General features: G+C 41.2%; 1 protein-coding gene across 1 annotated transcript; it reads left to right on the plus strand.

The window, feature by feature from the left end:
* The first annotated feature begins 7,315 nt into the window (after positions 1–7,315).
* Positions 7,316–13,657, plus strand: LOC128757490 (tetraspanin-8-like). Its single transcript, XM_053862817.1, has 10 exons — positions 7,316–7,460; positions 7,603–7,752; positions 9,579–9,632; positions 10,427–10,537; positions 10,609–10,683; positions 11,287–11,376; positions 11,708–11,809; positions 12,666–12,698; positions 12,768–12,851; positions 13,257–13,657. Exons 2-10 carry the CDS (start codon positions 7,693–7,695, stop codon positions 13,323–13,325), a joined length of 678 nt encoding a protein of 225 aa, XP_053718792.1. The 5' UTR covers positions 7,316–7,460; positions 7,603–7,692; the 3' UTR covers positions 13,326–13,657.
* The last annotated feature ends 9,124 nt before the right edge of the window (positions 13,658–22,781 follow it).

Below are 22,781 nucleotides of genomic sequence, written 5' to 3' on the forward strand. Positions count from 1 at the left end.
GACAAGGAGGTATCGGTCACACACACACACACGTATATAATAAAATAACCCACAAACAACAAAGGCTGATCACAAATTCAACAGTGTGACGGCTGAGAGGAAGAAGCTGTTCCTGTGACTGGAGGTTCTGGTCTGGATGGACCGTAGCCTCCTGCCAGAGGGAAGAGGAACAAACAGTCCATGACCAGGGTGAGAAGGGTCGGCTCTGATCCGACCTGCACGTCTCTGGGTCCTGAAGACATACAGGTCCTGAAGACATACTGGTCCTGAACAGGTGGCAGGCTGCAACCGATCACCTTCTCTGCAGAACATACGATGCACTGCAGCCTGCCCTAGTCCATGGTGGTGGCGCTGCTCTACCAGACAGTGCTTCCCAGGAAGCAGAAGGAGTTCACGATGGGAATGGGTGAACCAGCCAACATGAGAGGGGACGGGGGCGCTGTGATTCTCCTGAAGTCCATGATCATCACCACTGTCTTCTGGGTGTTGAGCTCCAGGTTGCACGCAGATAGTGTCTCACTCGCCTGGCTCTCCTGGACACGCAGTCTGAAGGGCAATGGCTGGTCGTTGGTGCTTCTCACCGACTTTGGTGACATTGGGGCAGCGGAAACAGTAAGATTTCTGTTTTCGACTGGAGTAAAATTGACAGTTCACCTCTGTCTGCTGTTCAGAGAGGGTCATGGGTTACTTTTACAAGAGCTGTCCTGATCTAAAATCAGACTAGAATTTTTCAAAAAGATTGTTCAGACTCATGAATTCTACAAGTTGAGAGAAGCTAAGAACAAAAGTTTAGAGATGGGTCCAACCTCCGGAAAATAACAACAGAAAACTAAGAGCACAAAACAGGAAGTGGAAGAACAAAATAAAACGGAACAGAATAGATCATGACAGTGTTATGCTCTCACAATGTAAGCCATTAAAATATGATGTTCTATTCTTTGACTTTACAGTGTCATATTTGTTTGATTCTGCTTACTAATATGAGTCTGCTCTCCTCTTGCCATCACAGGTTGGAGTCAATGGGTTGCCGATGTATGTGTGGATATATGCCATCGGTGTTTTGGCTATTAGCATCCTGGGTCTACATGCAGGACACAAGGAGAAAGGACTCTTGCTGGAAATAGTATGTGGACCAGACAGACTCACCAAAGCCATTGCTGATGTGTTTTATACCACAATGTGAACATTTAGTTTGCAGGCTTAATAATGGCAGCGCTGGTGGGCAATGTTATTTGGGGCTTCATCGCTATGGTAGGTAATTCTGTTTCTGTCACAAAATGTACATGAGTTACGCCTCCTTCCTTTGCTCAGCTTTCTTTCTCTGTGAATCTGCTGCAGGACGTTTTCGGACGTTTCATTTCATTTCTGATTTCTTCAGTTTCTCCAGGACCAGCAAAGCCCTCTCTGCTGGCCTAACATAAGCAGACATCATGAGCATATTTATAACAAAAGGGAATTTCATTGTTCATGTATTTCCCCAAAATATATTCTATATAGTACATAATGACAGTATAGTATCTATGTAGTAGTAGTAGTAGTAGTGGCACGGCAGTAGTACTATCTATATAGTAGTAATTGTATATCCCGCTGTTATTGTTCTAGGTTAGAATTCTTATCCAGTCAGAATTCAGCTAGCTTGTGTCATCATGTCCAAGGCCTTCAGCAGCAACAGAGCACGCGCAGGTGAACCGACACATATAGTTGAAGGATAGTTGCCACAGCCAATCGAAGTTGGGGACAGAGAGTGAACATCAAAGAGGTGGAGGACTAGGTGTAAAATGCATGGCATGCCGGTGGGTCTTGAATGATTTTTTTTTTTTTTTCAATAATTACCCAAAATACTGTCAAACGTTTGGGCACACTTTCTCATGTAATCACGAAGAGGACACTCATAACCTGAGGAGAGAGGGACACAAAGGATTGTGTCCCTCTCTCCATCTACCTTCTCCATCGCCAGTGGAGATGGAGAAGGTGTCTGCTTTATTAGTAGCTACCATTTATTGATGATGACTGCTTTGCACAGTCTGGGCATTCTCACGATGAGCTTGAGCACCTGAACTGAGTTCCAACAGGTGAGTACATCACAAAGCAGAAGAGTTTACAGCGCTGTCAACGAAGCAATGGTGGCTACTTTGATGGTCACATTCCATACGTCCTGATTCACGTATTTGATGTCTTCCGTGTGTATTTACAATGTAAAGAAATATGTTCATTTTCTCAAATTATTTTGCGCTTCGTCGTCTCCTGTTTTAAGTTGTTTTCCTTTCCATATTGTCAGGTTTGTGCTTCCCTACTGTGGGACTCCAGGATGCAGGAAGAGCGTATGTGGCGCCAGAGAGAGGTTAAATGAACCTGTCATCACTCACAAAGCAACATTTGAACATATATTCCAACAGTGTACACTTATACACCTGCATTAACAGCATATATATATATATATATATATATATATATATATATATATATATATATATATATATATATATATATATATATAGTGGAATATTGAATTATCGTGCGTGTTATTTTGCTGATTCTGACATGACGTGAAAACATGAACCATTGACTCATTTTAATTCAGACACGTTTTAATATACCTCTTCAAGACGGCAAAAAATAGGAAAAATTAATTGGATGTTAGTTGTTGCACGAATCGACTCAACCACCACTTTATCGTAACTACAACTCCATTTTCACAGATGTGCGGCAGGTTCAACTCTGCACACGCCATGTTTGAAACAGCCATGGGAGTCTGCTTTGGCACGGCAGCCATCTTTGTAAGTTTGCTGCTCCTGTTGTGAAGGTTTCTGAACAGATCACTGCCTGAGTTTGCTGTCTGCCATTTCATACAGCACACTGTGTAGGTCAGGCGTGGATTTAGATCCATTTGGAAATGAATGCGTTTCATACCGTGTATAAATGAAAGGTGGGCAGTGAATTTTCATAATTTTATTTGGAAATATATATACTTGGATTTTTTTTTGTATTTTGCATGCAGTAACAACATCCCTTAAATTACCTCCATGACCTACAGTAACTCACAAATCCAGGCTCTTTCCATGTCAACATGACTGCTTGCAAAAGCTTTGTCACAATTATTGACATTACATGTTCTTCTAATTTCTTTCACGTTTCAAGTCCTAAACACTGGATTTTGGCCTTTTCCGTTCTTAAACCGTTCAAGGTTTATTTATGTGAACCTGTTCTCCCTCTGTTTTACGATGTTTCCATCACTGACATCCATGAACGCCACTCAATAACTGACTGGAAACATGCTTTTACTGGTGTATTGGACCTGACTCGCAGTAGAGACGATGTGTGTAGGAATTTTGTGTCCATGGAGTCACTGCACAATATGATTTCTGCATGGTTTTTAACTCTTTTTTTCCCCTCCTTCTTCATGTTCCTCCAGCTGTTGGATTTTATAATGGCCCTTGTCATGATAAAGCAAGTGAAGCATGCGGACGTCACTGCTCCAGTCCTTGACGAGAGCGCCGAACCCCTACCCTCAAGCAGCGGCACGTGTTGCAGCAAATAACCACAGCAGAGAAGCTATCTGGGCGAGGTGGAGGCTCCACGGCAGCCACACATACAAAGCACAATGATCAGTGCGCCACAACAGCTCTTTGAAGTGCCACCCACCAATTTCAACAGACCAAAGTTCCTTGCACATTATTATTTGTCTCTGCAATAAAAAAAAAAAAAAAAAAAAAAAAAAAAATATATATATATATATATATATATATATATATATATATATATATATATATATATATATATATATATATATATATATAAATATTTGTTGAACTATGTGTTGACATTGCCACTGCGTGGTGTTTTGATTCATTTTCTATGCAACTGCACTCCGGTTTTTGCTGCCTTTCAGCTTCATACATTATTTTGTAAATGTGATTTTTTTTTTATTGTGGCAAAAATATCTGCATTAAAGGTGACAGGACCATGAAAACTGTCTCATCTTCACAGGGAGGTTCGTGGGGGGAATTCATTAAATCAGAGACGCCCCTCCTTGTCTCTTATTTCAGTGGTCTGTAAACAGTGAAAACAACTTTGAGATCAATGACAGCATTTAATGATTAGATGGCCTTTATTAGTCCCAGCGTAGAAGTAATCTGGACAGGACCGCAAGAGCGTGAACCTGGTGCTAGAATCACAGATCACTCTCAAAGTTGTGTTGCTTCAACAATGTTAAAATCCCATAGAGCACTGTACATACTGGAAGGTGGAGGTGGAGGGGACGCTGCAGCTCCAGCATCTGGTCAGGCAGGAGGACGGTCAGTCGTGAGTGGTTCTGTTCTCCTCCATCACCAACATCATGAGTGACAATATATGTGATTATTGTTGTGCTTCCTGTGAGGCTACATAGAAAATGGCCTCTACACATTTCTAATGTTTGGCTCGAATTCAGATTGTAACTATTTAGTTGTTATTGTTGCTGCTGCACCTCCAGTCACGTTCTCCTTCTGTCACTTCACTTCACTACATGCCACCCACTCCGGTTCTCCGTCACCTTCCTCGTCTCACTCACATAAACGTCACTCAGACCTCCGCTGAATGAAAACAAAAATTATTTATCTTGACACCGTACTAAGGTAGTTTCCAGAGTCACTGCAGTACATTCGCTATGTAAGCTAGGTAGACCTTGTTTATATTCGGGGAACAGGTCATTGTCCGTGTTGCCACTGGGGGGTGGTGACCCTCTACCCCTTACAAATGGCTGCCAGAATTCGCTGAAGGTGCCCAAGTCACTTCTAGGATCGCCAAGCCAAAATGGCACTCAACCTTCCTTGACCCACTGACAGATTCTAAATGGCGCCGCTGCGAACGGTCTCTTAATGGTAGGGCCGTCTCTGGTGTGTCGAGAGTTGTGAAGAAGTGAAGAAGAAGAACACATCTCGTGAAACGCCATCTGCGTCAGCTCCATTTTCATTTATGAATTTGAACTTCAGCAAATACTCCACGAGTCTTGGGTCTCCACATTGACCCGTCATTTCCTCCAAGATATTTACACGGTGAACATTGAACACATGATCAACTTCAAAGGTTCCAGTCCAGCTCCCTCCCTCATGGACTGTTTGGTCTGTAGTTAGATCAACTGTGCTTTCTTGGGATACAGTCAAAGTCGCAACTTTGTTGTCCAAAATATGCTGTGGCAAAGTATCATCCTGCTGTCCATCTAATGGCGATTGAAGCAGTGGACCAAATGAAATGACAACAGACATCTCAGATGAATCGTCTTGCCATTCTGTTGTTCCAGAACAATCTAACGTTCTGCTCTGATCCACTTGTCCACATCATTATTACTTGGTTCCGTCTCACATTCCTCACCTTCATCTTCTGTGCCATTGAATTTTGGTGCTCAAGTAAAATCTTACTATTCCAAATTTCAATGTTGTGCAAAGTTCCCTGATATTGACATTGTCATCCAAGACTGCCTCCTCCTGGTAATCCAAGATGTCACAGGAGAAGGAATCAAATCTTCCAAACTTGTTTTTACCCTTTGGGAAGAAGCCTTTTTGGAGTCCTTTGGCATGTCAAGAGTCCGTGTTCCACCTCCCTTTCCTTTTCTAACTTGCTTTATTTCTTTTTGCATTCTTAGATCTTGCTAGGTCCAGATTCATCATTTCCTTCTTGTTCCATCCTTTTGTTAGAACTTGCTGCGCTATCCTTTAGACACCATCGCCGTGTTGCAAATCGGTCGCTATAGACTGGAATGAAGGCTGCAAGCATTTCATCATCCATGGATTGGATGGAAAAATAAAAGAAAAACCATGGATTGCAAACAGTTAACTCAGTGTAACTGAAAAGACTGAAATAATTTCAACAGAGATTACTCTGACGCACTTGTGCACACCTCTGCACACTGCAGCCTGCCCTCTCTGGCCTGCCCGCTTCTCTCTTTAAGCGTTTGAATCTGGACTGTACCTCTCAACAGGTAAATCCCAAATACCACCAACAGCCATAATTCATTTCTGCTGTAAGAAACAAAGTCCACTGCTCACCATACTTTGAACACAATCTGCCGCCTAACGCTCAACCTCGCTCCGTCATATATAATAAAACAAAACAAAACACTTCCCGACCTTGGCCTCCCCCACAGTTGAAACTTTCCACAATGTCACAATGGTGAGTAACACAACCAACATGCTTAACAAATATGAAATAATACCTAAATAACTGACATTTAAGTGAACCAATAAACGTGCTTTAACATAACCAAAAAATGTCACTACGTGATAATGCTCACTTATCACGTAATAACACAAAACTTAACTATTGTGTTTTTACATAATACTCACTTATCACGTAATAACACATAACTTAACTATTGTGTTTTTACATAATACTCACTTATCATGTAATTATCATGTAAAAACACAAAACTTAACTATTGTGTTTTTACATAATGCTCACTTATCACATAATAACAGAAAACTTAACTATTGTGTTTTTACACAATACTCACTTATCATGTAATTATCATGTAAAAACACAAAACTTAACTATTGTGTTTTTACATAATGCTCACTTATCACGTAACAACACAAAACTTACCTATTGTGTTTTTACATAATACTCACTTATCATGTAATTATCATGTAAAAACACAAAACTTAACTATTCTGTTTTTACATAATGCTCATTTATCACGTAACAACACAAAACTTACCTATTGTGTTTTTACATAACACTCACTTATCATGTAATTATCACGTAACAACACAAAACTTACCTATTGTGTTTTTACATAACACTCACTTATCATGTAATTATCATGTAAAAACACAAAACTTAGCTATTGTGTTTTTACATAATACTCACTTATCAAGTAAAAACACGTGATAGCTAGTGTTGTGCAATGAGAACACAGCCAGTTCACTTTGACAAATCACACCACTTGCATTCCATTTTCACTTATCAACTCGTGATCAACTTGAATCATGTCAGGTCTTTCGACCTATTCTTCGATATTACTTCCCCCGTTTCAAGGAAAACCATCCAGTCAGATTCCTGTTCTCTGCGCCGGTTTGATGCATCACTTGACGGTCCTTCTGATCACCTTACGCAGTTCCAGACAGCTCTTCCCAGGATGAAATACAGTGGCAGGCAGAAGCCAAAACTTCAAAAGAGTGGACCAGATAGCAAGGTCCTTCAAAGATGCCCAAAGACATCTTTCATTGCTCTGTGTACTTTGTGGTGCTTTGTTGTGAAGGCAGAATAAAAGAAAAGAGCGAAGTTCTAAAACATGTATTTTATTGTTCATTCCATATTGACACACCTGCACACTCACAAATCATTTTGGTTTTCTTTTCTTAAAAATGTTTCTAGCTTTCCAGTCACTGAAGCAGACGCAGGTTTAGCACACCCCCCCTTTTTTTTTTTCTTTAAATAGTCCCCTGGCACGACCGTCATCCTCTCTTTGCTGCAACAAGTCACTGGTGAGTGTACCTTTCATTCTTTTCAATGTAACTTTAGTTTAGGATCAGAAATGTAATGAATGGATTATTATTATTATTATTATTATTATTCTTTGATACAGTTCCTGCAATATAATACATGCTTTTGTTTTATCACAAACAGGTCCGGTCACAAGCACTTCTCACAAACATCTGCTGAACCGGAGACGCTTCAAATTGCATCTGAGAAGAAAGCAAACTACAAATTCTGAAGATGGGAAAAATTAATCCATGCATGAAAATCTGCTTTGTCATCTTGAATGCTGCGATTGCAGTAAGTGGACTATATTTGAACTAAACTATGTTTGATCAAAATATCGCTTGATGAAAGGAAAAAAAAAAAAAAATTATAAAAACCAACCAAATCCAAAATATGAATAATAACATAATATATACATTCATGTCAAAAAAATTACATTTCACAGTGTTGAAAGCATCAGGATGAATTTTCATTTGAAAACAGTAATGTATTCTAACCATTTTTTTCTAACATTCTTGAATGTATTTACATTGCGTTATTCAAAAGCATGCTTTCCACAATGTACATTTAAGGTGAAAGGATGGGGGATATTTTCACCAATCCAGTAAATCAGTGGTCCCCAACATTTTTATCACCACGGACCGGTCAACACTTGACAATTGGAACGTGGCCTGGGGGGGTATGAAGTTGCCACGATGATATATTTGAGATGAGTCCTCTAAGGCTCACAAACTCTAATGCTCTCTGACTCAGGTGGCTATGGTAACGTTTACACATGCCTTCAAAATACCATACAGATACACCACAGAACCGAATATAAAGTGCATTTTAAATCACCATATCATTACATCAATGGGAGCGCTGAGCTTATTTCTCTGCAACAAGACGGCTCCATCTGGGAGTCGACTGCCACGATAAATCCATATTTCAAGTACGACTCCTGGTATTGTTTGTTTAAAACTTTCTTCATTTTCTTGGAAGTCGTAGGCGCTTCTGTCTCTTCACTGAGCTGTTTCCCCTTCGCAAAGAAAAAGCTGTTTCTACTCAGTTTTCCAGCTTGTGGGTTAAATTTTGGCTCTCAAGCGACCGAGGCTTAACCAAGAGAATCCGCTCATTTATTAAATAAAAAAGGTTTTTCAAACTAAAAGATCCTTCAGACTCAGATAAAATACAAAATGGAAATAATTATTTCTTGTGCGGACTGGTAGCAATTGATCCACGGACCGGTACCGGTCCCCACCCGTGGGATGGGGACCGGTGCAGTAAATGTCAAAACTTTCCGTTCCGATTCAAATTCTCTGACTTTCGCTGACTTCCTGTCGAGTACTCGCCGTGTTCCTTCACACCTTCTTACAAATGACAATATAGTTTTAAACGTAATCAATCAAAGCGGAGGAAACACAATTCATGCAGAGCTCTGGGTCAGCATTTACGTCTAGTCCAGGACAACCAGGTCTGCGTTGTTCAGTACTTCTTTGTAGGTGGCATTTCATGGAAAGTGTTGCCCATCTTGTTCGGCAGAACTATGTTGCACTTCTTGGTAGGTGAGACCACGCTGCGCTTCTATTTGGGTACCCGTCCCCCCATATGGGTGTTGTTTGTCACTGGACTTTCCGTCTCCTCCTAGTTTCTAAACTTAGTTTTATTGCGATCTCTGAGCATCACTGTGGTTTCAAACATCTGCATGGTGCATCCTCTTATGCAGGGGTTGCTATGTACTGTGTCAGGTAACTTTCCATTCGATGGAGTTCACAGTCAGTTCAGAATTTTGCATCTACAATAACATCCGACTTACGACCAGGATTGGTTACGACCAACTGGTCGTAAGTCAGATTGGATGTAAGTCGAATGCCATTCAAAATAGCAGACACGAGGGTTATAGGTGCTACTGTACTGGCAAATCACTGTGTGAGAGTGAGATGCTGGGATACTGTGCTGCCGTAACTGTCGTAATGTGTTACTGGGCTGTTACGTGCTGCGGTGCCAGGCATTCAAAAAAAAAAAAAAATCTGCTGGCCGTTTATTCCCCCAGTACACCACAATGTTTTTTTCTGGACTTGAGCAATCATCAGGAGTATGACAGAAAAAAAAACAAATGAATGTTTTTTTTTTCTCCTCAGGCCTTTGGGTGTCTGGCGGTTGCTGGATTGCTTAAGAATGGCAGCTTGGCAGCAGTAAGTGGACTCTAGAACCATTCTGTCTTAAAGAATGAAGCTGTGATGTTGTGGAAACGAGGGGGTGAAGAAAACAAAACCAAGGAGCTGTTCCACCTGCAGCTGAGCCATACAAGAAGACTGGCGACACACGACGACTGCACCAAGTACAGCTCTGATATATCTGAGGGAAATCACTACACCTTCCCACTTCTTGAGCAGTAGCACAATTGTGCAACTTTGCTCTTCGTATAATGGTTGCCAATGAGGCTGCGGTGGCCGTTTTGGGGAACTGACTCATACAGTAGGTCCAAACACATTAGCTTAGGGCATTGGCATCAGCTTCTGTCCATCATGGTCCAGATCTTCTGATGCTGGGCAATGAGAGAAGACAGTTCAGTGGTCTTAGATGTCTACATGCCTTGCTTCTGACTGGAAAGAGACACAGAGGAAGACAGGAAACGCTGGAGAGATTATGTCAGGTGGTTGTTCAGGGAAAGTGTTTGCAGAGGAACAACGAGGAAGTGGCCATTCTGCGGTCGTGAGCTAGAAAATCAGGCACAGCTTCAACTTCTCACTTGTTACTGACAGTGTGATTTGTATGAAACCTGTGGTGTTAAACGTTCCAACCACACAGAGATGTTTCACATTCATTCTGTCAGTGACGGGAAGTCACCGCATCACAGTTCTCACATGACTAAATTGTGTCTCCATGTTAAGTGTGCTCTGTAACGCATGACAAGATAATGTTCAGTTCTTTTATTTAACTTTGACACAGCATCTCCTAATATGAATCTCTTCTTCTCTTGCAATAGCAGAGCGGATCCACCCTTTTGTTGACCTGGATATATGTCATCTGTACTGTTGTCATTGGTGCTGTGGGCCTCCATGCAGGACGCAAGGAGAATGTACTTGGGCTGAAAATAGTATGTGAGCCAGTCAGACACACCTAGCCGTTGTTCTTGTGTCATGGTTTGTCAACAACGTGAACATTTAGTTTGCAGGCTTAATAATGGTGGGGCTGATGGCGAATCTGGTCTTAGGCCTCATTGTTGTTGTTGGACGAGCTCAGGTAATTCTGTTTCTTTTTCTCTCACACAATGCCCATGATCTACACCTTCTTCCCCTTTGAACTTTGACCCATTCGACTCTATCAGCACCACCTCGCAGATAACACTTCAGTGAAAACACAATGGCGGGGAGGTCAGCAAACGGTTCTACAGCAGTTACAAAATACAAAATGTGAAACATTCTATCCAAATTTCAGAACCTAACGTGTATGTGAGTACAATAAAGTGTAATGTCTCATATGCCTTCAAAATTACACTCATTATCACACATTAATCATGACAAGACGCCAAATTCCGATAAATGTGGTCTTTAAAACATAGTTTTCCTTTCAAAAACTGTGTTCGGAACAAGACAGAAATAAGTTATTACATCTTTAAGGTTTTTCCTCTCGAATGCAAACTCCAAAAGGTTAAAATGTGAATTCTGCTGCTGTTTTCTCTGTGAGCAGCTTTTGTAAGTCACTACTTTGACTCGCTGAATATCTGACAGTCGAACCACTCTAGTGATGAATGTCTTCAACCAAACTCTATGTTGAAGTCCAATCCTCATTTTCTGTATTTTGTCATTCTTGGTCAGTGGCTTCTTTTCTCCTCCATCCTTCCAGGTTTATCGGACCTTTCAAGACAGTGAAAATGCAAGACTCCTCCTGCAGGACCACAGCATGCGGAATGACATCATACAGCTCCAGATAACAGTAAAATCTCTTTTTATTTTTATTTTAAAAATTAAATGTGAGGTCCTATGTCTGCTGTTCTCATACTGTTTTCTCTGCTGGGTGGCGAGTGTGCCTTGGATGGCTCCGAAAAATCTAGAGCAATCTGACCTCAGTCTGTAATGCTGTCCTCTCAGGGAAATGTTCTTTGACAAGTACAACTACTTCTCTGTGTGTAGTGCCAGTGTTTTGTGTGGATGCACTCAAGGGGTGGGTTAAATATCATCTGTTTTTTTGTTGTGATGCAGGGATCCATGATGGAAAAGAACCGTGAACCATTTAGGAAGGACTGAAATCTTTGCATCTGTTGCAGGAGGATTGCTGTGGACTGGCGAGTGCCAGTGACTGGGGCGTAAACATCCCTGATAGCTGTTCTTGCTTTGGCTATGGATCTGAATGCATAGATGCACCTATGGTTTGTATAAAATGACTGTCATTTGGCACTAGATTTACAGTAGTCGGCCAACTGAGCAGCATAAAGCACTACTGATCTACAGTCCCTGACAAAAGTCGCTTATCCATCTTGTCAGAACAGCTGTTTAAAAATAATAACTTGACTTTTAATTATTCTATTAATTTTAGAAATGGTTCATATGAAAGCTAAAACCCTCCCACTTTAGGTTAGATATCCCAAAAAATAATTATTATTATTTATGGCAATAAAAGGGATCCGATTTTGCAGCAGGACAGTGCTCCAGAGCCTACTTCCATCTGCACATCAAAGTTCCTCCAGGTACCAGACATGAACATCACTGAGCATGACTGGGCCAGAATGAAAGAGGAAGCATGGAAGACTAAGCCGAAGAACCTTGATGAACTCTGGGAGGCTGCTTTCTTTGTCATCCCTGATGGCTTTATCAATGAATTGTATGAGTCTTTGCCGAACCGCATGGATGTGGTCCTTCAAGCTCATGGAAGTCATCCAACATCCTTTTGTATTTAAAGTCAATTATTTGTTCAATTTTCACCTGACACTCTGTAGGCACCAAAAGTTTTTGTCATGTTTGTGTTCATTAAATGATCAATATATCTGCAGTGAAGCAAATGTATTTGGGAATATCTAACCTAAAGTGGGAGGGTTTTAGCTTTCATATGGACCGTTTCCAAAATCAATGGAATTATTAAAAGTTAAGTTATAAGCAGTTGTGGATAAGTGACAAGGCTTTTGTCCGGGACTGTAGATAGAGGCAAACAGGACTTCACAAATTCAATGCTGCAATACAAATGAGGGATGTTCATGTTAAACCACAGTATTCCATCTTATTTTCCAGGGAAGTGAAGGTCCATCGCGAGTCTACAAGAAGGTAATGATTCCACCGACCATATTGACTCAACACAACATCTCTCATCCCACTATGACTCCATTTTCACAGACGTGTGGCAGTCTGATCGCAAGCGCTCTTAACCCCATGTTTGAGGCCAGTCTGGGAATCTCCTTTGGCATGGCCAGTGTCTGCGTAAGTGTGTGACCTCAAGGAACCCTTCTACACCTGACGTGTTCTCATCGTCACTCACTCACTTTGCGATCTCATATTTCACATCAGGGTGGTCAGATATGGATTTAAATAACTGCATTTCAAACACCCTATTTGCAGGAAACTAATAGAAAACTCCCTGCATCAACACGTGATTTTGAATTTTTTTTTCTAGTATTTTTTTTTTTTATTCCACAGGATTCATCTCTGATCACTCAGTGGCATGAATTATTTAGTTTTATGAATGTGACACAATCACTGGAAACATATTTTCAGCCTGACATAATGGAACCAACATACAATAATGTGTATAGGAATGATTTAATAATGAAAAGCAGGATTGGTGTGCGGTCAGTAACTATTTTTTTCTTCTTGATGTTCCTCCAGCTGTTGGGTTTCATCATGTCTCTGATGATGATAAAGCAAGTCCAGCGATGTGCTAATCTGGGTCCATAACCAGTGACATGCATCCTGGAGTCTCTGTTGTTCACTGTCCAGCTTCAGCCTACCTGAGGCCCAAATATTCTCCGCCTCAACTGCTGTCCTTGCCTTGAATTTGACTGTTTTCTGGCTTCAAAGCTTTAGAGCTATAGGCAATGTATTGTATTGTGTATTACATTGTATGTAATGTACTACATTACATTTTTTTATATTCATTTGATGAACAAAACAAAGGCTTTATATCAATATTTCTGTCTTAATCATTGGCAACAATAAAATGGAATCATGTGTTTGCTTGGTACAATGATGTGTGAAAAACAGTCGAATGAACTGTTTGGAAAATGAACATACATCTTCAGTCCAAACATGTGGTGATCCCTTCAAAAGACAGGACTGGGTTATTGCGACATGTCGTAGTTTTGTGGAAGTGAATTTCAGCTTGACTCAACCCAGGGTTTTCAGGATCCTATCTGTGTTTACATGCCTGGGCCCGTGCTGGTTTTTGTCCACAGTCCACATACATAGAGATTTTCATCGGGAGTAACTCGGAAGGAAAGGATTAGAAACACATGAACAAGCAATCTGAAGAAGATAGTCATGGAGTCCACAAAGGGTCAATTCAAGTTCTTTATGCTAACCCTCAATCGTAACTCTCAACCTTGACACTCAACATTTGCTCTCAAAAAGTGTTAAGGGTGTTAAAAGGGCTAACGGAACACCCCTTCAAGGCAGATTCAACCTCGGACTGTGGGGACCAGCATTGCTCAAAAGCGGCGTTCAATAAATCACACTTTGCATTGAGGAGTCACCATGACGACGGTCAGAGCTGACTGTACTTGATACTTACTGTAACATCATGGACGGCAGACAATGGTCGAATAAAGAGGAAACGTGTGAGACATGTTGGGGAGTCAAAATCATTCTGACTTGTATTGAACTGCTACTGTTCGGTCTCCAGGCTCTCTCTCTTTCCAGGCAGCGAGTCGGGGAGTTGGTGCTGTCGCTGAAGTGCAGCGTCTGTTTCACCTATGCTGCGCATTAAAAAAAAAAAAAAAAAAAAAAATCAAATATCATGTTGTCAATATGAAGTGAAAATCGTCTTTCAGGGGTCATTCAATTTTATCTGCATAGCAAATTTTCCTGCTGGATGGTGGCGTCATGTTTGGCAGACACAACTGTATTTTTTTTTTTTTTCCAAAAGTTTTAATAAGCCAGAGGAATTTGAAATGAATAATTTGATGGCACTTTCTAGTGCATGTGCAACATTAATATCTGCAAAATACTGTGTTTGACATCGGGTCGTTTGCGAAGTGATCTGCAGAACAACGCGTCCGACGACAAGTGACGAGACAAGGCTTGGCTCAACTTAGCCAGACGATGACTTGGCGCAGGCGTAGTAGGGAACTTTGAATCAGAAGGTTGGATTTGGTCTGAGTGTAATCGAGTTGTTGTCGACCTCAAACGGTTTGCAGTCGACATGGTGCGTATTGTTCGCTCACTCTCTTGGCCGTAGAGATGGCAATAGTAGCAGTAGTGCCGCCTTGTCGGACAGAACGAGAAGAGGTGCCTTATCCGTTATCCAGAGGTTCAAACGGGGCACTTGTCAACCCACCCAGAAGCACCTGGATCTCCCACTTCGGACTCAACAGGGACCTCAGCCAGCGAACAAGTGGGTGATGACTAGGTGGGAAAATACGAGGAAGCTGATGATTCCGTTGACATTGCAGTATGAAAGTTTCACCACTAGATAGCACCATCGTTACATGTGGACGAGTTTCTCTTTTCTGTCCACATAAAAAGAACAGCCTGTTTGAGTGAGTCGTTTGTTGGTCTCCAGCCGCCTTTATCATATTGTCACGTTGACTTCGCACCATCAAACACTTCAAAAACACATCAAAGACTTCTGTGTCTTCCTAAGGGAAGTTTAAAGAGCAGCTATACCAACTCAAGTATTTGAATATTGAAAAAAGAAAAACCAAACAAACAAACAAAAAAAAAAAAACACATTAAGACATTTTATTTGAAATAACGAATGAACTGAGGTTATATATATATATATATATACTGTCAAACTCTAGCTGTATTATATCCAGTTTGTGTTCAGTGTGTTCTCTCCCTCCCAAAATCTACAGACCTAAGAGAGATTGAATGGATTTCATGGTTGAAAGAGAGACCAAATGAAAGACGGAAGCGGAGGTGAAAGAGACGCAAGAGGAAGAGAAGGAGTGTGTGTAATGAGGCCTGACTCGGTTAATACCTCAAGGCGAGGTCTGCCTCCTGATGCCGACACACCCGCACGTGCACGCACACACACATGCACACTCAACTTTGATTTTTTTTTTTTTAATGGAAGAAGTGAAATACAATTACAGAGATGAATGAGAGCCGTCGGTCAGATGCCGACAGGTCTGATTTACCATTCCAGGAGATAAACAACAAAGATTTGTTCAACTTCCCGCAATCAATGCTGTGACAGCCTCGTGAAAATACAACAAGCATGTCAGACGTGGATCGTAATGGATTCCCAAACGCACCTGGTCCAGAGTGGAAAAGGAAAGAATCTTACTTTGTTTATTTATTCATTTTAACCCAGCAAGTCTTTGTACACATACAGAGGGACATGGAAATGAAGAACTGAAGAACTGAATGAAGGCAGTTTGAAGATGACCTGCTCACCCAGTCTGACAGACAGGTACATGCTCGCTGCCTTCAATCGCAACACTTCCACTGAGACTTGTGATCTGTACGAGACCCAGTGGATTTCCATGTGCTTACAATAAGAGACCTGAGCTCTTGTGTGGTTTCTTCTTGTGTTTTTTTTTCAACTTCTCTGTGCTATCTGGAAGTAGAAAGACCTCAGAAGGGGGAAAATGGCAACCCATGACTGATGGGTTGAATTTCATTGAAATCTTTTCATCTGTTTTTGAGTTTCCTAAAGATAGACTCATGCAAAAATGTAAAATTACTTGTTTCTAATTATCTGTCATGCTCTCTCAATATTCATCTTATGGAGATTATATCAGTGTGCTAGATCTGACTGCCACAAGTTTTCTGTTCCTTCTTTTGCTTCCTCTGTTCAACTGTGCATGAGTCGGAGCATGAAAATTGAATGTTTATTTCACTCCCACACTGAGCTTATATACATAAAAACATTTCTTCCACTGAGTAAATTTAAGTGTAGATGGATGGATATAGTAATAGCACGGTGTGTGAGTCATTCATTTTTTTGACCATGTTGTTACACTTCTTTCGACATTCTTTATGACGTGTAACTCTCAGTCAGTCGATACTCCTCACTGCTTGCTGCCTTTGCTGATGGGCATGAAAAGCGTCCTCTGGTGTTTTGCAGATCAGCACATGACCCTCTTTGAACTTTACCCGCAGCTTTGCAGGGAAGACAATCATGCTTCAGTCTTAAATTCCAGGAACCTCTTTCTCATTGCTACTAGTTTCTTGTCACTATAAACCTTCTTTGGATAATGGTGGTTGAATGTTATCCGCGTCGGATTGTTCACGGTGACGTTTCCAGCCAGCCATGCTGCCTTGAGAACCTTGAAATTCATCACTTCCTGTTGGAATTTCACAAGAATGGGACGTGGTCTGGCACAATGCTCTGAGCATAGTCGATCACTAAGTCCTCATTGTGCCCCACCTTGTTCACCTCTGAACATCATCTGAGATCTTCCTTTGATTTGACAATTTCTTCCCTTTGTTCTCCGACTTTGTCAGCTTGTTTATTTCCACTTGTTGACTCTGATGTTGATTCACTACCATCTTTAACGTTATATGCTCTCTTTCTTTTCGTAATTCTTTCGTCATATCCTCCATTTCGTCCTTCATTTCCTTCGACATGATATGCAATTGTGCAAACGTTGCTGACTCCCCGGCCGAGCACGTAGTGATTTCTCCTGTGGAACTCGTCTTGTGGTTGTGAGGAGGCAGTTGATTTAGTTTGCTTTTCCTGTATAATTGCGACAACTCACGACTCCACGAGTTTCCACCAGGCTCTCCTCCCACTGTTCTCCAAAACGATTGTTTCACACCTTTGTTTTTGTCTCAATATCCTGCTAGCTCTCTGGAGGACAGGCGTTTTGTGACCGTACCATCCTGATGTACTTGTTTGCCATGTTTCCTTGTTCTGCATCACGCAAATGTTCTGACCCCCCCATTATACTAATTTCTATTTTCATAATGTCACTCCATTGTTTGATCACTTATGTATAGTTTCCTGTTCTTGAGTGAATGTTGACTGCAGTGTGTTTCTGTTCTTGTTTTATTTGTTACGTGTCCTGCTTGTCTCTGTTTTCCAATTCCTGTGACTCGGTTCACGTGTTCTACTCGGGATTCACTGGCGGCCTCAGTTGAGTTAACTTCCTTATTTTCATTGGCTCTGACTAAAAGTGAAGGTTAGTTTTTGACAGTGATTCAAAAAACAGTCAGGACTTTTCTCCGTACTCAGAGGCTAAAGTGCTTGTGTCGTTCAGCTCCCACAATTCAGGCCAGTTTGATAAGTGAATGCTTGGAATTCACTTCTGTTTCCAACTTGACCAAAGCAATGATCGCCATCCACAATTCTTCTTCTGCTGTTCTCCAAAACACGTCAAATGATTATAAAGCGGTGCTCTTTCATGACTGACAGCTGGTGTATCCCGGCAGGACACAGTTTCATTCAACATTTGTCAGAATCTGGATACTTTCTAACACGTGACAACAGCTCCTCGTCTGAGGCTTCAACTAAACACGAACGATGGTGACTCACTGACATGGATTTTTCTTTCAGTGTTCATTCTCAGGTAAATAAGACAAACATTCATAAAAGTATTTCTGAAGTCGTTGCGCCATAATTTATATTGTAAGAGACATCATCTTCCAACTTCAGAACTCTGAAACAATTCATTATTTTACTGCGTATCACTGGCTGTGTCTGCCCTGCGCTGTTCTTTCCTTCTCAGTCATGTTCGACGTGTCCCTCTATCACACAGCTCCTGTGTGCTTAAATCTTAAAAATGGCTGAGCATCTGACTAGGCGGGCGCCTCAAACAAATTCATTACCGCTTGGTCGCCCAAGAGGAAGCGTCTGCCTGAATCTTTCATTGATCCCCGCGGGAAGAAAGGATCTAATTAGTGATTCATCTCATCTTATCAACACTGATTCATTAACAACATCTTGCTGGTAACACCCACATCACTTGGCTTAAACCTTCCATCTGTCTCCACTGCTGGTGTCAGTTCATCACTGATCGCTCAGGAAGAGCACACAGCAGCCAGATTCATGAGAGCAGCTCAGGTTGGTGTCTGGTCATGGATTACACACACTTCCCCTAGAACAGGGGCCCTTAAGTGTTTTGACCTCGGGGCCCACCTTTCCCAGAACAAATGGGCCTGGGCCCCATTCAATAGAACTGATTCATTACTCCTGATTTCATTTGTGTCCAACAACCATATTTGATGCACTTACACGTAACCAACCAAAACCTTGTGAAATGACATGAAACCAAGACATCATTGCGGAGTTATTTATTTGTCATCGAAAATTTGACTGAATAAAATTTGGAATAAAATAAATATAATTAAACCATGTCTAAATATAACAAAATAAAAACAAATTATTTTCTTTAAACTCCAAAGAAGATATAAGTAAAGTGTAAATGAAAGTAACTCCATAAAATGTTTTTACTGTTTGGAGGGCAAATGGCAAATGTGTTAAAACTGAGACTCACGGCCCAAAGGTGTAAAACAAAAAAACTTTTAGCGGCCCTCTAGAAGGTGTTCGCAAGGACTTTTTCTCCCCCAGAAAGTTGTATATACAGACAGAAAACAAGTCTGAAGTTGTACAAATTAAAATAAAAAGAATGCATGATGGATGCATCTGATAACAACAATGCACATCTTCACGACTTTTCTCACTCAGTGACCAGTGCCGCAGATCACTCTAATTTCCTTCACTGCATTTTTATAAATTACAGGATAATAACGTCATTCAGGCTGGCTATGAAAGATCACTGATCAGACGAAGCGTGTCAAAACCTTGAGTTTGATGGACGCATCATTGTTCGGTTAAGTTTAAACGGCTCGACTCCATTTATGCTCTGTCTTGTCACAATCTCTTCTTCTAAGTCAAAAATGCTGCATTTCCAAAGCTAAAATACAGCCAGTGAAGCATGTTGTATTGAAAAGCTGCCATTTAACTCTGTCTTGAAATGTGGCAACACCACTGTTATTCAACTTTGTTACTATAGTGACCTCCCTGCATCCTAAATGTCCTTCATTTAATGCGCAAATAGGTCAAGCTGGTCAGTCTTTACAAATCTCTCTAGTTATTTTTTTAAGAGGACAGTACTACTAGACAGTCATTACAGAGTACAGTGGTACCTCAGTTTTTGAACGTCCCCGACTTTGACTCGGAGTTCCAACAAAAATTTTGAGATTTTTTTGCTTCGGATTTCGAATAAAAATCCAGAACTCGAACGCCCTCGAAAAAAGCCAGAAAAAACATAAAAACGTGAGCGGACCGATCAGCTGACCCACGTCGCGCTTTGTTATTGTGTATAACGCAGCCTCTGTATGCAGACGTGTCCCGTTAGCTACATTTACTGACTGTTTTTTCTTCATACTGAGGTGTAAAACCTTTCCTGTCTCCACACTGGACCGTGGTAGAGTGTCACAGGGGAGGTGCTCGCTCTCCACACCTCCGAGGCTGGAGCGCACACTCCAGGGTTTGATGTCCTGTTGTGGGCTGGAGCTGGGACAGGGATGAGGCGAGTCTGGGACAGAGCGTGACTTGGTTTATGACTTTGTCACAGCCAAACTGCACAGAAGCGCACATTCAGAGCTGGACACGCACCGGGCACCTCTTCACTTCTGGAGAGACGTCACTCACTCGGCAACCCCTCCCACATGCAGCGGCCACACACATAGAGGAACAGCGCACCTGCAGCAGACACTCTACATTCACTCCTACAAAAGCCTGTTTTAAGATTTGGAACGCATTATTTCTTTCTCCATTCATTGTAATGGGAAAATTCGATTCAGATTTCATACAATTCACTTCTCGAACAGGCTTCTGGAATGGCCTTCTGGAACAGTCGTCTGGAACGGATTGTGGTCAAGAACCGAGGTACCACTGTATTTTGTCATGAGAAGCATGACTCAGTGAATAATAATTTTGAACTAATAGGTATAAGCCTCAGAATAAATATACCAACTGTGTTTCAATAGGTTCTGCAAGTATATGTTCAGCTGTTTCATACGAAAGACAGAAAGCGTGTCTTCCTGCGTACAATGATCCAGCTGAGTTAAATCTTATTGCACTCAGATATTAAAACAGTTTCACGTCCTGCACCTCGGCTTGTTCCATCGCTTCCTCAGCTAAATGCCAGAGTGGGTGAATATGTTAAATCGGCGAGCTGCTGGCTCGCAGCTGCGTGATCAATGAAGCTTCTGGCTGTTGGTTCAGTTTCGGCTGCGATTGGGTGTCGGGTCATTAAAGGACCGGCAGAGACAGGCCTGAGCTGCTGATGAAAAATGATTTCAACCATTATGGAACACACATATTTTTCACAATTGAACGTTTCCATTTGTCATCTTCTTTGGCATTCTGCCTCCGAACTGTGAGAGGTTAGGAAAGAGACGAACAAGGCCAGAGCAAGGATCGATAGTTCTGTTTTCTGGGGAGTCATCAGTGGTGATGAGATGCAAAAAAGATTTCCCTCACAAATGTCCATCCTCTGCAACATTACCTGCAGACATTTGTTTTGGATTTGTGGAGAATGTTCTGGTTTGCACTACACAGTGAAAGTTCCAATCCCGACAGAGCCAATGAGTCTTTTATTTACCCATCACATTTCACCAGTTCACAAAGAATGGCATCGCTCCACATGTTGAAAGGGCAAAGAACTGGTAGTTGTCAAAATTACGATGCTCTGCATGCTCATCTCAATCCATCTAGCTCCTGAGAAGTCGCATTGCTGCTGCGGGTATCAGCATGTGACATGCTCTGCTGTCACGTTTATTCTCATCAACCAGTCACATTATTTTCAGATACTGACTATGCAAAAGCACACATTCATAAAATATATATATATATACATGTCATGTGCAACATTCAGTGACTTTATATCAACTTAGTACCGCAAAACCCTACTCATACGTGAATGAGTATATAATAATATACAATGTAATATAATAATATAATAATAACATATAATATATAATAATATAAACTTTGCTTACTACAGAAACCGACTATATTCTACACATTACACTTACACTCTTGTCCCTTATTTTAGGCCACGTGCAGGCCTCATGGAGAAGTCAGAACCCACCTGTATGTACGACCAAAAGGCACACATCTTTGGCCTGTGAACATGCTCTGATGTCAGGTTTATTCTGCAACTTCTGCCTCTTCTGGATGTTGAGTACATCACCAGCACAAAAAAAAAAAAAAAAAAAAAAAAGAAGTAGCAATATTTAAAAAAACTAAATTACCTGTCCTCGACATGTTCATGACAAAATTTGTAATTTTTAATATGAGGAAATATGTGGGTGGAAAAACATGACAAGGGAACACAAATTGGTAGTGATATTGCAATGAATTAATTGTTCATAAATGTAATTTATTTAAGATAAAATAGTCCTTTATTCATCTCACAATGACCTGCTTCATAAAATAAAAATGTCTTACATTTACATGGCTTTTTTCATGACCACCAGAGCTTTATGGAAGCCATTATTCATTCATACAAATGCGGAGGTGGTGGTAAGCCGCGCCTGAGGCCGCAGTTGCCCTTCAGCAGACCAAGAGAGGTGGACCTCTTGCCTCCACCATGATGCTGCGAGCACATTCATATAAGGGAAGGTGTCATTGCAGACCATGGCAGCAACAGGGATGGAGCAAGTTTCAAAACGCCAGCCCAAAGAACACATCGGAACACACCCACCTGGAACAAATTTTAGGCTCCTCAGAGAACTAAAGTAAGTTTTTTTTAAACAAAACAAACACAAAGGCATCAATGTGAAACTAAAAAGAGAAACTTGAAATTTGGTGCAACTACAAAACAACACTTTCAACAAGCTCATTTCCATGTCCTGCCTCTTTCAGTGGGTGACACTGAGTCCAGTGATTCAGACGCACTTGAAAGTATTGCACAGATAATTGATAATGACTTGTTTGTCAGTAGATTCTAAAACTCTAAGAACACGAGAACTAAATTGCATCTGATGCCACATGATGGGTGTTGGGCGCTGAGAAGTCAATGAAAAGCGCTACATAAGTTAGAGCCATTTAGCAGTGAGTTTGGCCTTGTGGCCGACTCAGCATTCTGCAGTTTCACCAATCTGACTCACAAACTTTTTCTTTTCTTTTAATTTGTCGAGTGCTTTGTTGAGAGTCAGCAGCAAGAGGGAGCAAAGTCATGAAAGGTCGCTGCATCAACAGCTTGTTTCTGCGCCTGTGATAACATTAAACGGTGC

Source organism: Synchiropus splendidus, chromosome 4 (assembly GCF_027744825.2).
Source record: "Synchiropus splendidus isolate RoL2022-P1 chromosome 4, RoL_Sspl_1.0, whole genome shotgun sequence".
NCBI classification, from domain to species: domain Eukaryota; kingdom Metazoa; phylum Chordata; class Actinopteri; order Syngnathiformes; family Callionymidae; genus Synchiropus; species Synchiropus splendidus.

What these genes read in the sequence shown, in the direction of transcription:
- LOC128757490 (XM_053862817.1), top strand. Translation starts at nt 7,693, where the DNA reads ATGGGAAAAATTAATCCATGCATGAAAATCTGCTTTGTCATCTTGAAT. An exon ending in TCTTGAATGCTGCGATTGCA is followed by an intron (nt 7,753 to 9,578) that starts GTAAGTGGACTA and finishes TTTTCTCCTCAG; the next exon opens with GCCTTTGGGTGTCTGGCGGT. An exon ending in TTGGCATGGCCAGTGTCTGC is followed by an intron (nt 12,852 to 13,256) that starts GTAAGTGTGTGA and finishes ATGTTCCTCCAG; the next exon opens with CTGTTGGGTTTCATCATGTC.